The following is a 12,019-nucleotide window of genomic DNA, read 5'->3' as shown; positions in this document are numbered from 1 at the left end:
ATTCCTAATTTTGTTACAATTACATTTTTCATAGTGCAGGGCTTTGCATATTTTGTGAAGTTTAACGAAAGGCGGGTCGGTGGATAGGTGGTGAAAAATGAGGAAACGGTTAGTAAGCCCCCTGGAAAAGTCACAGAAATCCCACAGAGTGACAAAGAGAAAGTCGAGGAAAAGCTGGCAAAATATGGTGGGAGGGTAAACTCTGATGCCCCAGAGATGCCAGCAAAGTTGTTGCACTTTTCGCATGTGTGCGTCTGGAATTTTGCTGGATCCACCTAGTAGCCATTTCCACCCTACCACTCCTCGTCAGCAACGCACCACTGATCCCTCCATATGCCTTACTAAATTGTTCAAATATCTGTGACCAAGTTTATGTTTGCTTAAAGCGTAATAACGAGAAAACACTTAGAAATCCTTTAAACACACAATGAAAAATAATTAAATAAAGATACAACCTAAAAACTTAGGTATTTAAATGAAAGGTTTATGAAAAATTACAGAAGCCGAATGGTGATTGTAGAAGCAGAGCCATTAAAATTGTTGGTAAAAAAACCAAATAAAGCAGGAAATGTACACAGTAAAAGCAATTATCCAAGAAAACCCCCTTAAAAAATAGACAGGAAAAACATACGTTTTGAAAAATAGAAAACGAAGAAATAGCTTTGAAGAATACAGACATTAAATAGAGAAAATGTATATAAAGATTTATATTTAATAGTGTAGGTGAAGACCAAATAAAGCAAAGAAGATAAAACAAACAAAAAGTGCAGAAAAGTGTCAGCCTTGAAAGAGATAGGGAGACACATCGTTAAAGAAAGAAATTGTATCAGTAATAGTGTAGATAAACACCACAGAAAACGACATTTAACGTACTTAAAGTAGTCGTACCACCGCAAAAATGGCACAACAAAGCGAGAAACCATAATCAAAACCTTTTCTGGGGGGTAAAGGGAAATCACAAACATGGAAAAGGTGTTGGAAATACCCAGCATAATCATTATTTCAGCCCCGAAAATTGTACAATTTAATGTTTATGGTTTGGCATTTACGAAAGAAATAAAACCAAAAGGTAAGAACTTAGTTTAAAAATTAAAACTCAAAACTTATTTACCATATATATATAAATTGTAAAAGAATTAATGGTAAATGGGGGAAATGGGGAATTCAAGTGCATTTAAAAACTTATTTAGAAATTTACCTTTCGCTAGCGATGCTTGAGTTTCGGGACATAGACTTGGGCGACATCTCAAAGTCGGAATCGGAGCGATATAGAAATGATTCGCGACGCTGCGGCAAATTCTGTAGAACCAAACCGGCGCTGGGAGAGCCGCCCTCGAGCGGTGATCGAGCGCCCTGGCCATTTTCTACATCGAAACTGAAATAAAATTAGTTACAAAAATTTAATTAGTGAGAATTTTCTAAAGAAAATTTTTTTTTTTTGCAAATCAAGGATATATTTTTTTTGTAAATGTTCTAGCAAATAGTTTATTATAAATATATTTTTAAATAGATAGCTAATTTAAAAATATTCAAAGACCCATAACATGTCAACTTTAGAGAGAAAAATATTCTTAAATATGAAGGCAATGCCACCGGAAACGGAAGCGCGCCTAACAAGGCGCATTTAAAGTTTCATTTCGTTAGTCATCTTTTGTGTTTCCCTTCCCTTATTTTTTTTCTCCCCCAACTCGGTTGTCTGTGGCAAAAAGGTTTTCTGGCTGGCAGAATTCTAGTAACAAGTCTCTTTCTCCTCACCAAAATAAAAAAAAAAAAAAAAAAAAAAAAAAAAGATAGAAAAAAATGTGAAAGTAAAAGTCACTCCACTCCACGCTTAAAAATGTGAAAGGAAAGTTTTTGGGGGAGTTGTTCAAAAACAAAAACAAAAGAAAGAAACTTCCATAAAACTGCCAGCTCATCTTGGCTGACAGGACGCACTTCAATTTGCCGCTAGGTGGCTGCTTTAAACTTATAATCAAGCTTCTTTAAGCTCCAACTTTCATTCATGCCAATTTAATCTGACATAAAGCATACATACGCATAAGTTTATATCTAACTCCCGTGGAAGTCTAGAAAATCTATCTAATTGGTTTAAGCTACAACAATTTGAATTATATAATTATGTACTTATAAAAATAAATAGAATTATAATTTAATTAATAAAGCACATGGATAGTAGCAATCATCTTTGTTCTAAAAACTTCTGGTAAAGAAAATCCATTTAAGTAGGTAGTGTATCCATTTTTTCATTGATTTATTTTCAGTTTCATTAACTAGACGCTATTTAATTTCTGTAAAACAAGGAACATCAATTTCGTTACAGCTTAAGTGAAAACCGGACGAATTGGTAATCGAAAAATATCAATTCGAATGGAAACGTTTGGCTAAGATACTTTTCCGCAACATTCTTGCTTCAAACAGCTGAGCTCAAGCCCCCCCCTTCAATTTTGTAGCTTTTCCAAACACCTACACCTCCACAACGCTCATTTTCCTCGCAAGGCTGGAGAAAAGTCGTAAAGAAAAATGATGTTTTAAGTAAAATTTATACCGGGGTCATTAAGTAAACTTGGCACAAAGTTGTTGCGCTGCTACTGCTACTGTTTTGTTTTTTGGTGTGATTGGGGGGGTTAAGGAGAGAAAGTGCTAGGATGGAGGTGGTGGTGGCGGCGGTAAGCAACAATGTCGCCATTTCCCTGGCATACTTTGTGGCGCTTCTCCGCAAAAGTTATGGCACAACAGCAGCGGTGGCGACAAACTGTTTTTAGCTCGATTTCAGTTTTCGGGCATACATTTTTCCGCTTTTCTTTTTGCTCAGTTTTTGTATTTTTAATGGTGTTATGAACACACTTTATTGTTGCTTTTTTTTTTGTTTTTTTTCACAGTCAAAACAAATGCGAACGCGAAATAGGAAAATTTCTACTTTGTTTGGTTTGGTTCTCAAATTGGGCTCTCTATTTTCACTATATTTTCATTTTGGAAGCTTCAGATGGACGCTTTGTTCCAACGTTTGTTGCTTCATGGCCACTATGACTACGTTCTTATATTTCTTTTCTGGAATATATCAAGTGATAGAAAATCTAAAAATAAATCAAATATTTGTGTACCTTTGCAATAATATTAAAAAAAAAGAAAAAGAATTTAAAACTTATACAATTTAAATTAAGAGAATATTTATTTAACTTGAAGATACTACTTTTATTTTAAGCCTTTCATTTATCTACTCATTTTCCCGCCCTTTTAAGCCCTTCTTCAACCAATATTTATTTAGTTACTTTGTAATGCACTCGCAGATTCATTCATTCGCGCCATAAATGCTGCATTCATTCTTTTCAAAGTATATACTACTTGGCGCCTGCTTATCCTGACATCCCAAGGACCTGTCGTAACACTCGGAAAAAAAAAAATCACTGAACATGGGGACTAAAAACAACACTCAAGCTCATAAAGCGTCCTGTCACAGGCAGTGCACAAAAAACGCAGACAAGCCATTCAAAAAGCAAGAGAAAGCGTGAAGAAAGGCCGAATAGAAACAAAAGATAAGCGAGCAAGACAATTGTTTTGCGTGTGAAAAAGAAGGTTTGCCTGGTCTGCAAAAGAAATGCCAACATGGAAAATAACTGTCCAGTATTAAGTCGATTAAAAGTACAATTAGGATTTTTCGCAAAACTAAGATATTTTCTAAGGGTGTTTCATATCATAAAAGTTATCCTTTATCGAAAAAACTGTCAGATTAGAAATGCATTTTTTGACAATTTCTTTTTGAATAACACTCAGCATTCCAATCAAGCCGAAGCCAACAACTTTGCTATGGCAAAAATAGTAATTGTAAAGGCAAAAACTTATTTTCATTTTTTATCAATTGACAACTAGCTAAGCTAATCTGGTCTGGTAAGCTAGAGTATTTCCATCTTCGGCTTTTGAACTCCCTGACTTTCTTTGTTTCTAGTTCCATACTTGCAGGCGCCCTCAAACACAATTATACACAAGTGAGGGGGAGGTGGTGGTGCTGTTGGCTGGTTTTTCTTGTAGGGATGGGTGATATAGTGGGTTTTCCTTCGCTTAAGCCGTGACGTGCTTTAAGCCACACAGTCGCATTGAAGCCGGATGAAGGCGAAAGTAGCTGGTTGGCAGAAGATTGGCATTGTTTTTTTTTTTTTTTTGCCTGAAGAAAGTGGGGAGTGCCAGGAGAAAAAGGGGACTGAGAAAAGCTAAAGAGGGAGAAGGACGAATAGGAAGTGAGTGTGGATGGAGAAGTCGGGAGAAACGGAAGTGTGCCCGACGGCAGCTCTTGATGTGCCTAATTATATGTGCAAATAAATGAACGACGCATGCTGATTGTGTGGGTGTGAGTGTGTATTATTATGGCAGTCGTCTGTACTTGTGTGTGTTTGTGTTTTGGGTACACATATATATATATATATTTGTGTGTGTCTGTGTGTGTATCGTGAATGTTTGTCCTAGACAAAAGGTTGCCCCTTTTTTGCCTAAAAAAAAAAGAGCGAGCGCTAAGCTCAACGCCCAGCGCCAACTTAATTAGTTTGTTAAACTCGCAGCTACAAATACTCACTCAAAGGGTGTCTGTGAGAGTCCTTTGACATATCGTGAAAATCCCCGGGAAAGCAAAGGCAGAACTGGGAACTAGGGAGAATGGATCTAAAGGTATTTTCAACCAGACTTTAAACACAGTTTTTCATGCTGAAACCGGCCAGAATTTTTTAGCTTTAATTATTATGTTGTTATGTTTATTAGTTGAAGAACTTAATTATTAGAATTTATGATTTCTTATTAATGTACTTATTATTTTTTATTTTATTAACCATTTGGTTTATCTTTTTACTTAACATTTAGTGGCTTTATTAATCCCTAACCCATACTATTTGCTGTTAAGCCCCTTTCTTTTCAATCACACATACATACAGCCGCGTCTTAAAGGATTCCTCTTACACATGCACTCCCATACGAGGGCAAGTGTTAAGTGGCCTCTCACTCCCACATTAGATGCAAACAAATACCGCTAGTTGAAAAACCTTGGGTGCAAATAGAAACCAAAAAAAAAAAAAAAAAAAAAAAAAAATAACTCAAGGAAAATATAAACCAAAATTCCCAAAACCAAAGAAAAGTGCAGAAACGAAAGAAAAATGCTGGTGAAGGAGACAGAACAACCGATTGCAACTGTGGGTGCCAAAAAAGATGTGGGGGGCTGTGGTGGTCGATGGGTGTATTGCAGTGGGGGTGGCTTACTGAGGGGAAAGAAAAACTGTCACAAGGCCGTTAACAAAAGCCTGAGACTGACTGCCATGGAGGTTGGTTGGTTGGTTGGTTGGTTGGACGATGATGGAAGATGGAAGCGGGGGAGGGGCGAAAAAAAAAAACAGATTAAAATTTCGAGGCAAAATAAAATGGGCACAATACCCACACTTTGCAAAAGAGAAAAAGTGTGAAAATAATGGAATTTCCTTGAAATATCTAAATCAAAAATTTGTAAAAAATATATTTTTATATCTTTTTTATAACGTGAATCTGTAAAAGATTTCAATCAAACTTTTACAATTGTCTTAAAAATCGAAACAAAACAGAGAAAAAATAAATATTGAACTTTAAAATTATTTACCTCTCAAACTATTTTATTATTAAACCGATATTTCTGATTTTTTGCCGTGAGTTAATGCTTTTTAAAGGCAAGGTAAAATGGATGGATAGCTGGGCTGGAAAATGGGAAAAGCGGGCGTTGGCGGATGTTGCATGTGCATGTTGAATAATTTCACCTGAGTAGGCGTGGCTCGTACGCGTGTATGTATGTTTTCGGAAAGGATCCGTTGATTTTCATTTCATTGCATCGTGCATTTGATTAACCATCTGGCGCCGCCGTCATCTCTCGCCAAATTGAGCATGTCGCCCAGGCTCTTGGCAACAATTTTCGGTAGAGAAGCAAGGGAGAAAATGCAGATGAAAAACCGATGGAAACCCAGCACTACGCAGGGGATGCAAAAAGGGAAAATGCACAAAGAACAATTAAGTGCACTAACCAATTGAGAGGACTCAATTGAGGCCAACTGATCCGGCAATTTGCGTGCCAGGGAATTGGGTTAGTTCAGGATTTGTTGGGTAAACATTACAAGTACACAGTGAAAAATAAACTACAATGATAGGTTTTATAAATATAATACAAAAAAAAGTAAATATATTTCAAGTTTCAAACAACTTAAAAATTCTTTGCTTTTGTGTTTTTACAATTTTAAATCTTTTAATCTTTTCTAGTAACAGTCTTTAGGGGTTTTCTTTGCTTTTCTTGGCATTTTTAATTAGCATACAACAAGACAGATATGAAAATCTCTATCCGTCTAGTTATTCAACATTCCTTCCCTTCTGCTCTTTCTATTTCCTGCGGTTGCCTGGGTAAATGTTGAAATGCATGTAACATGGCAACCCTTGCTGTTCGTTATGACAACCTCCTTGTTTCTTGCTTTTTGGGTAGCAAACAATTGAAAATAAATTCAGACTGCCAGTAGAACTACGTCAGATAGTTGACAACAAACAATTCTAGGCATTTCGAAAACAGTCGAGAAAACGTCCCTCGCTTAAATAGTGATTTTCCAGGAAATCTGAAAATGAAAACCCAAGGAAAATATGGAGTGACAGCAAAGGCAACTGCACAAGTTCTTTGTGAGGATGTTAGAAATTTTAGTACACGCCGTCGCAATATTCTCTACCTAATGCATCGATATCTGGTGGAGAATGGATACTATTCTAGCGCCGAATCCTTGAAAACTGAAGGACATCTCTCCGAAGAATACGAATTGTGCGACAATATCGATCTGGATGCCATGTACCTAGAGTATGCCAGCTTTTTCAACTTAAAATTCGGTAAATACCCTAAGATCCTAAAGAAAGTGGGCGCCAAAATCAAAGTGGAGATGTCTGGAAAGGGGCAGGAAAAACCTGTAGTTAAGGATATAACAAAGAACGCCAAAACAACACCAACCACAGAGGCATCATTGGCCAATTGGCATATCAGTATGGGAGCAGCGACGGCAGCTCTGAATAATGAACAACCATTGCAGATTAAAAAAATGGAAACGGCTGTCGATGCAAATGGCCAAGAAACTTCGAATGGTTATGAAATCGAACATGGTCATTTGGGTGCCGACGATGCTCTATTCTCCTCCATGGACTGGCAATCTCTGGCTGAATTGGTCAAGACTTCTATTTTACAGGAGAATATAAAACTTAAATGGTCAGATGTTTGTGGTAATCAACGAGCCATTGAACTGATCAAAGAGGCCGTGCTAACGCCCATTGAATATCCACAATTATTTGCACATGGCTTGAAGCCCTGGAGATCGCTGCTGCTTCATGGACCTCCTGGCAGTGGTAAAACCTTTCTGGCTAAGGCCTTATATTCCGAGACCCAGGGTCTGGTTACCTTCTTTAATATAACTGCCAGCATAATGGTTAGCAAATGGCGTGGAGAATCGGAAAAAATCCTAAGGGTACTCTTTCATATGGCAGCCAAGAGAGCTCCATCTGTGATTTTTCTCGATGAAATCGAAAGTTTGACCTCAAAACGGGATAGATCCACAGATCACGAGAGTTCCAAGCGCTTTAAAAACGAACTTTTGCAACTTTTAGACGGCATGGAACACACTTTAAACGGGGTTTTTGTCTTGGCCAGCACCAATTTACCTTGGGACATTGATGAGGCCTTTTTACGACGTTTCGAAAAGAAATTACTAGTTCAATTGCCCAACGCGGCGGAAAGAAGTTGTCTGATAAGTCGTCTTCTGGGCAGTAGTATCTCGTTGAATGCCCGACTATTGGAACAGCTTGTTGAGATCTCTGATCAGTTTACTGGCGATGAAATACGACTGGCCTGCAAGGAGATCAGTATGCATCGCGTACGTTGTGCCACAAAGCTGGCTGATAGATCTACAGGTTTACCCAAAGAATCACAGGCTGCCATCGAAGCCAATGTGGAGAAGGCCTTCCGGCAGGTGCGCCCTTTGGGCCAGAAACTGTTGGCCAAACACGAACAATGGCAGCAGGAAAATGGCTCCTAAACTCGCTAAATTCCGCTTTCAAGTTTTAATACATATATATTTTGTAGAAAAATAAATAAATAATAAATAAATCTAATAAAATATTAACAAACAAAAATCATATTTTTAGTAATTCCCATTTTTGTTACCTGCCCGTTGTGCGTCTCCTGGCGCCGGCGATGGTCATCCGTGAGACATATCTCCGTATCCTTCCACTAGACCTACGTTGTGTGGTCACCGATTTGATGCTATATTCCGTGGCCGTTGAACTTCTTCGATCGCTGGTCATCAAATCGGAACACATCGATGAGGAGAGTATAGAAGCCGCTGATCGTCGTTTTCCGCCAGTAAATGTACCTCCGCCGCTCGACGATGTGGTGGTGGCGGAACTATCTGATCTAGAGAAGAGTGAGGATCGTTTGCTGCGACTTGATGATCCCGTACCAGTGGCATCTTGAATATTGCTATAGAACTCTTCCGTCTCTCTGTCATAGGTCTCATCTTCATCATCCTCATCCATGGGATCCACTTCGAAATCCTCACCCTCCGCCTCCGTGGCCATGGTATCACTTCTCTGACTAAGTGCCCGGTTACCACGATTACCACCATTCGATAGGGACGATGATTGTTGCTGCAGTTGATAGTACTCGTGGCAATCTCCACGAGAACCCCGAGATCTACTGCTTCCACTCAGATAACGATATGGTGCTGAACTGGAGTTGCTGGTGGTGCTCAGGGAGTGACGTTTGTTGGGACTTATTTCCAGAGCACTGCCGCCACCACCATTAGTGACCTCACCACCTCCACCGCCATCGCTGTCGCCACCACCAACACTTCCACTAAAGGTGACCTCGTGGAATTTTGAGGATTTTCGACGTGTCCTAGGCGTCATACCCTCATCACCGTTGTTTCCAAGCGATATCGATGGTCTCGGCCGATTGTTATTCTCACCCTTTTGCTCCTGATCTCTTCCCCGATTATCATCTCCGTTCTCTGGCATCAGGGTTAAGGCCAAGGCGGGTCGACCTCGTTTTCTGCTCCAGGGAAATGCCCGAATGAATGCAAAGATGATGAACAGCGTGGCTATCATCTTGCCACTAAATCTCTATTGCTTTCTCTAGAGAATCTTTGGTCCTCTAGAAAATTACACGCACATCCTTTGACATTTTTCTTTTGCCCTTGTCGTTTTAAGTTTATCTAAAATTTTCTATTTTTACTTTTGTCGATTTAATATCTGCACTGCCTCATCATTTTAATTAGTTCAATTTCGTTATTTTCAGTTCGTTTGGGTTTTCTATTTTTCGGAAAGAGAAGAGATAGCGAGATGAGATGGGAGAACGGAATCGGAAGTTCTGATGGCAGAAGGTGAAGAAGAAAAATAAGGGGGCTGCAGTTGACAGGCACGTGGCCCGAATGATGGATCAACGGTCAGTGCTGGCAGTCCGGGAAATTGTGGGAAAATGACAGCACGAGAGTCACATTTCCTGACTGTAGTTTTGTAGTAAAAACTTATGGTTCGTCAAAAATATTTACGATAATTATAAAATTACTTTATATTAACAAAAAACATATTGAAAAGAAAGCACACACACTAGTTATCTGTTAGGTAAGTAAATCTTTGCCTAGTTATAGTTGCAAACAAGGACTTTACAAAATGTACACTGATGCAGTCTTAAATATTATGTTTTATTCATGAAAGAAACTCAAAATCACTTAAAAAATCGTAATTTTCTTTTTGGTTTTGCCAAGTCACAGTGAAGAACAGTCACTGGTTGGTAAACACATTTAAACCCACTGCAAATACATTTTCCACTCTCTGTGTGTTTGCTATTTCCTGATCCACGCTTCATTTGCTTTTTGTTTATCTGTTTGCCACATATATATGTGCGAGTTTCCGTTCCAACCGACTGACAAACAAACTGAGGGAATAAACTGATGGATAAACTGCTGGATGGACGGACGCTTGTCTATCTTGCTGCGAGTGATTTTTATGCGCAATTTTGATGGCGCACCGAGAATATTATGATAATCAATGCACAATTATTGCACACACACATGCACACATCGGGATATAGGATATGGCGAATAAAGGACTCTAAGTGCAGGGCAACGTTTCTTTTTCTATATTTTGCCTCTTAAGAAGCATTTGTTAAGGTTCCCTTTTCCCGTTTTTTTTCTTCTCTTTTCCTATTTTTTTCTCTTTTGCCTTGTTAAGAAGACAACAAAAATTGTCCAAGTTGTATAGAGAAGCATACGCGATAACAGCAATAACAACAACAACAACAACGAGGGGGGCATTAAGGACCCTCAGAGGAGATGATTGTTGTTGTTGTTGCTGTTGTAGTTGCTTGAGCGGCTTACACGAACTGATGATGATCCTTACTACTATCTCTATATATCTCCGCCATCATTCAGCACAACCCTGCGCTGTTGACCTAAACTAACTACTTTTAAGTAGCCAGTATGACATTCTATATTCGGAAATTTTTTTGTCTTTGTTGGGGAAAGAATTTTGATTCTAATTTAGAGCCAAAATCTGGATTACAGATTTTTTCTGTCAGAAAATGAAATCATTTTTAAGGGTCTATATGTTACGACGCACAGCTTAAAGAAGGACTGTTTGGTAAAGCTAACGACCGAAACTAACTTTCCTCACCATTCGTTTGGTGACATTGGGAATTTTACATTTTTGCCTATTTTTTACATTTTTCGTAAGAGGCAACATCATCTAAATTTTGTTGGAAATTAAACTACGAGCTCAACGAGATATTAAATTCCGTATTCGGATCATTATTCGATTAATTATGGATACTGCCAGTTTGAGGAGGAAAATCGGCAAATGTCAAGTTGCTTTTTCGATAAGAGGTTACTCTTGAAAGCAAATTAGATTAACACTCATTTCAACTTAATCCATTTTCCTCACTATTATTTACCCGAAAAAAACGAAGAATTTTGCGGTAAATCTTAAACCAAGTCAATTGCATTTAATTAAAGTTATCATAAGGCAAGGATGGCAGGAAGCGTAACAAATTATAAGGGAGGCAAAAGATGATGAAGCTGTTGCAGGAAAACCCCTGGCAATTCTCCTATCCTTTCCTCCCTCCCGCTTCAGCACACGCACTACTTTTTAATTTGTTTAAATTGCATTAAAAAAGAAGAAACGAGAGGTAAAAAATAGAAATGGCGACCAGGAAAACTTGCCACGAAGAAGAGCAGAAACGAGAACCGGGTAAGAAGTGGCATCTAAAGTGAATTAAGCACAGCAAAAACGCTTTTCTTATATCCATTTCTATATATATATTTATATATACTTGAATATATATATATATACATGTATACTGTGATGTCCAAGGAAAGATGGGAAAATAATTCTTAGCCAAATGGTGATATACAGCAAAAAGTTCCATTTAATTAGCTGGAGTCTCCAGTGGAGAGCTTAAACTTTAAGCAAATAAAATATGTTTTCTTTTGGATTTGTAGTCAAACTAAATTATGTGATATCGAGGCTAATTTAAAAGTAATTTATGAGTAAAAAAATGAAATATAATATTTGTATTCATGTGGAACTTATGCCTTTTGGTCATATATTTGTTTTTTTTTAATGATTTTAGTAATAAAATATTTGTGTCAAAGTTAAATATAATTTTTATATGAAAGAGAAGATTATAATTTAAAAAGCTGTTTATATAATGTTTATATAAGCAGTACATATTTTGTAATTTCTAAGTGCTACATATTTCTTTTTACTATTTGCCAATTGCCTTTGCAGCGCCACCTACCGTGAAGGGGCTGCGTCACAGGTGGCACTGCAATAACCTTCGAATCCTTAGCTCTCAGAGTTCCCCTGCCTCACGCTCCCTACTCACCCCCTCTCACCCAAATTCCTTCTCAATCTTCACATCTCTTGTGGCTGGCTTATCGCCCCCTTTTTCTAAGTGTTGCTAAACAAGCTGGAAATAGGGCCGTGCTTTCTCTGCTTTTTCCTT

General features: G+C 38.1%; 2 protein-coding genes across 8 annotated transcripts in view; one reads left to right on the top strand and one right to left on the bottom strand.

Moving 5' to 3' along the window:
* Positions 1-12,019, bottom strand: part of LOC108118129 (cAMP-specific 3',5'-cyclic phosphodiesterase) — a 109,643-nt gene that overhangs the window by 20,698 nt on the left and 76,926 nt on the right. For 4 of the 7 annotated variants that reach the window (XM_017230690.2, XM_041818415.1, XM_041818414.1 and 1 more), the window contains one exon: positions 1,199-1,375. In XM_017230690.2, the coding sequence (XP_017086179.1) occupies positions 1,199-1,375 (177 nt within the window). Of the gene's footprint in view, positions 1-1,198; positions 1,376-8,182; positions 9,328-12,019 lie in introns of all 7 variants that reach the window. The other 3 variants (XM_017230682.2, XM_041818416.1, XM_017230684.2) reach the window with 1 other exon arrangement.
* On the top strand, positions 6,249-8,154 carry LOC108118131 (katanin p60 ATPase-containing subunit A-like 2). Its single transcript, XM_017230691.1, has one exon. The coding sequence runs from the start codon at positions 6,606-6,608 to the stop codon at positions 8,052-8,054; it is 1,449 nt and encodes a 482-aa protein (XP_017086180.1). The 5' UTR covers positions 6,249-6,605; the 3' UTR covers positions 8,055-8,154.

Source organism: Drosophila eugracilis, unplaced genomic scaffold (assembly GCF_018153835.1).
Source record: "Drosophila eugracilis isolate 14026-0451.02 unplaced genomic scaffold, ASM1815383v1 contig_2161, whole genome shotgun sequence".
Taxonomy (NCBI): Eukaryota; Metazoa; Arthropoda; class Insecta; order Diptera; family Drosophilidae; genus Drosophila; species Drosophila eugracilis.
The sequence above is the reverse complement of the archived record's forward strand: the minus strand, read 5'-3'. Positions and strand labels throughout refer to the sequence as shown.

Bases quoted from the DNA above. Each gene is read 5' to 3' on its own strand.
- LOC108118131 (XM_017230691.1), top strand. From the start codon at position 6,606: ATGAAAACCCAAGGAAAATATGGAGTGACAGCAAAGGCAACTGCACAA.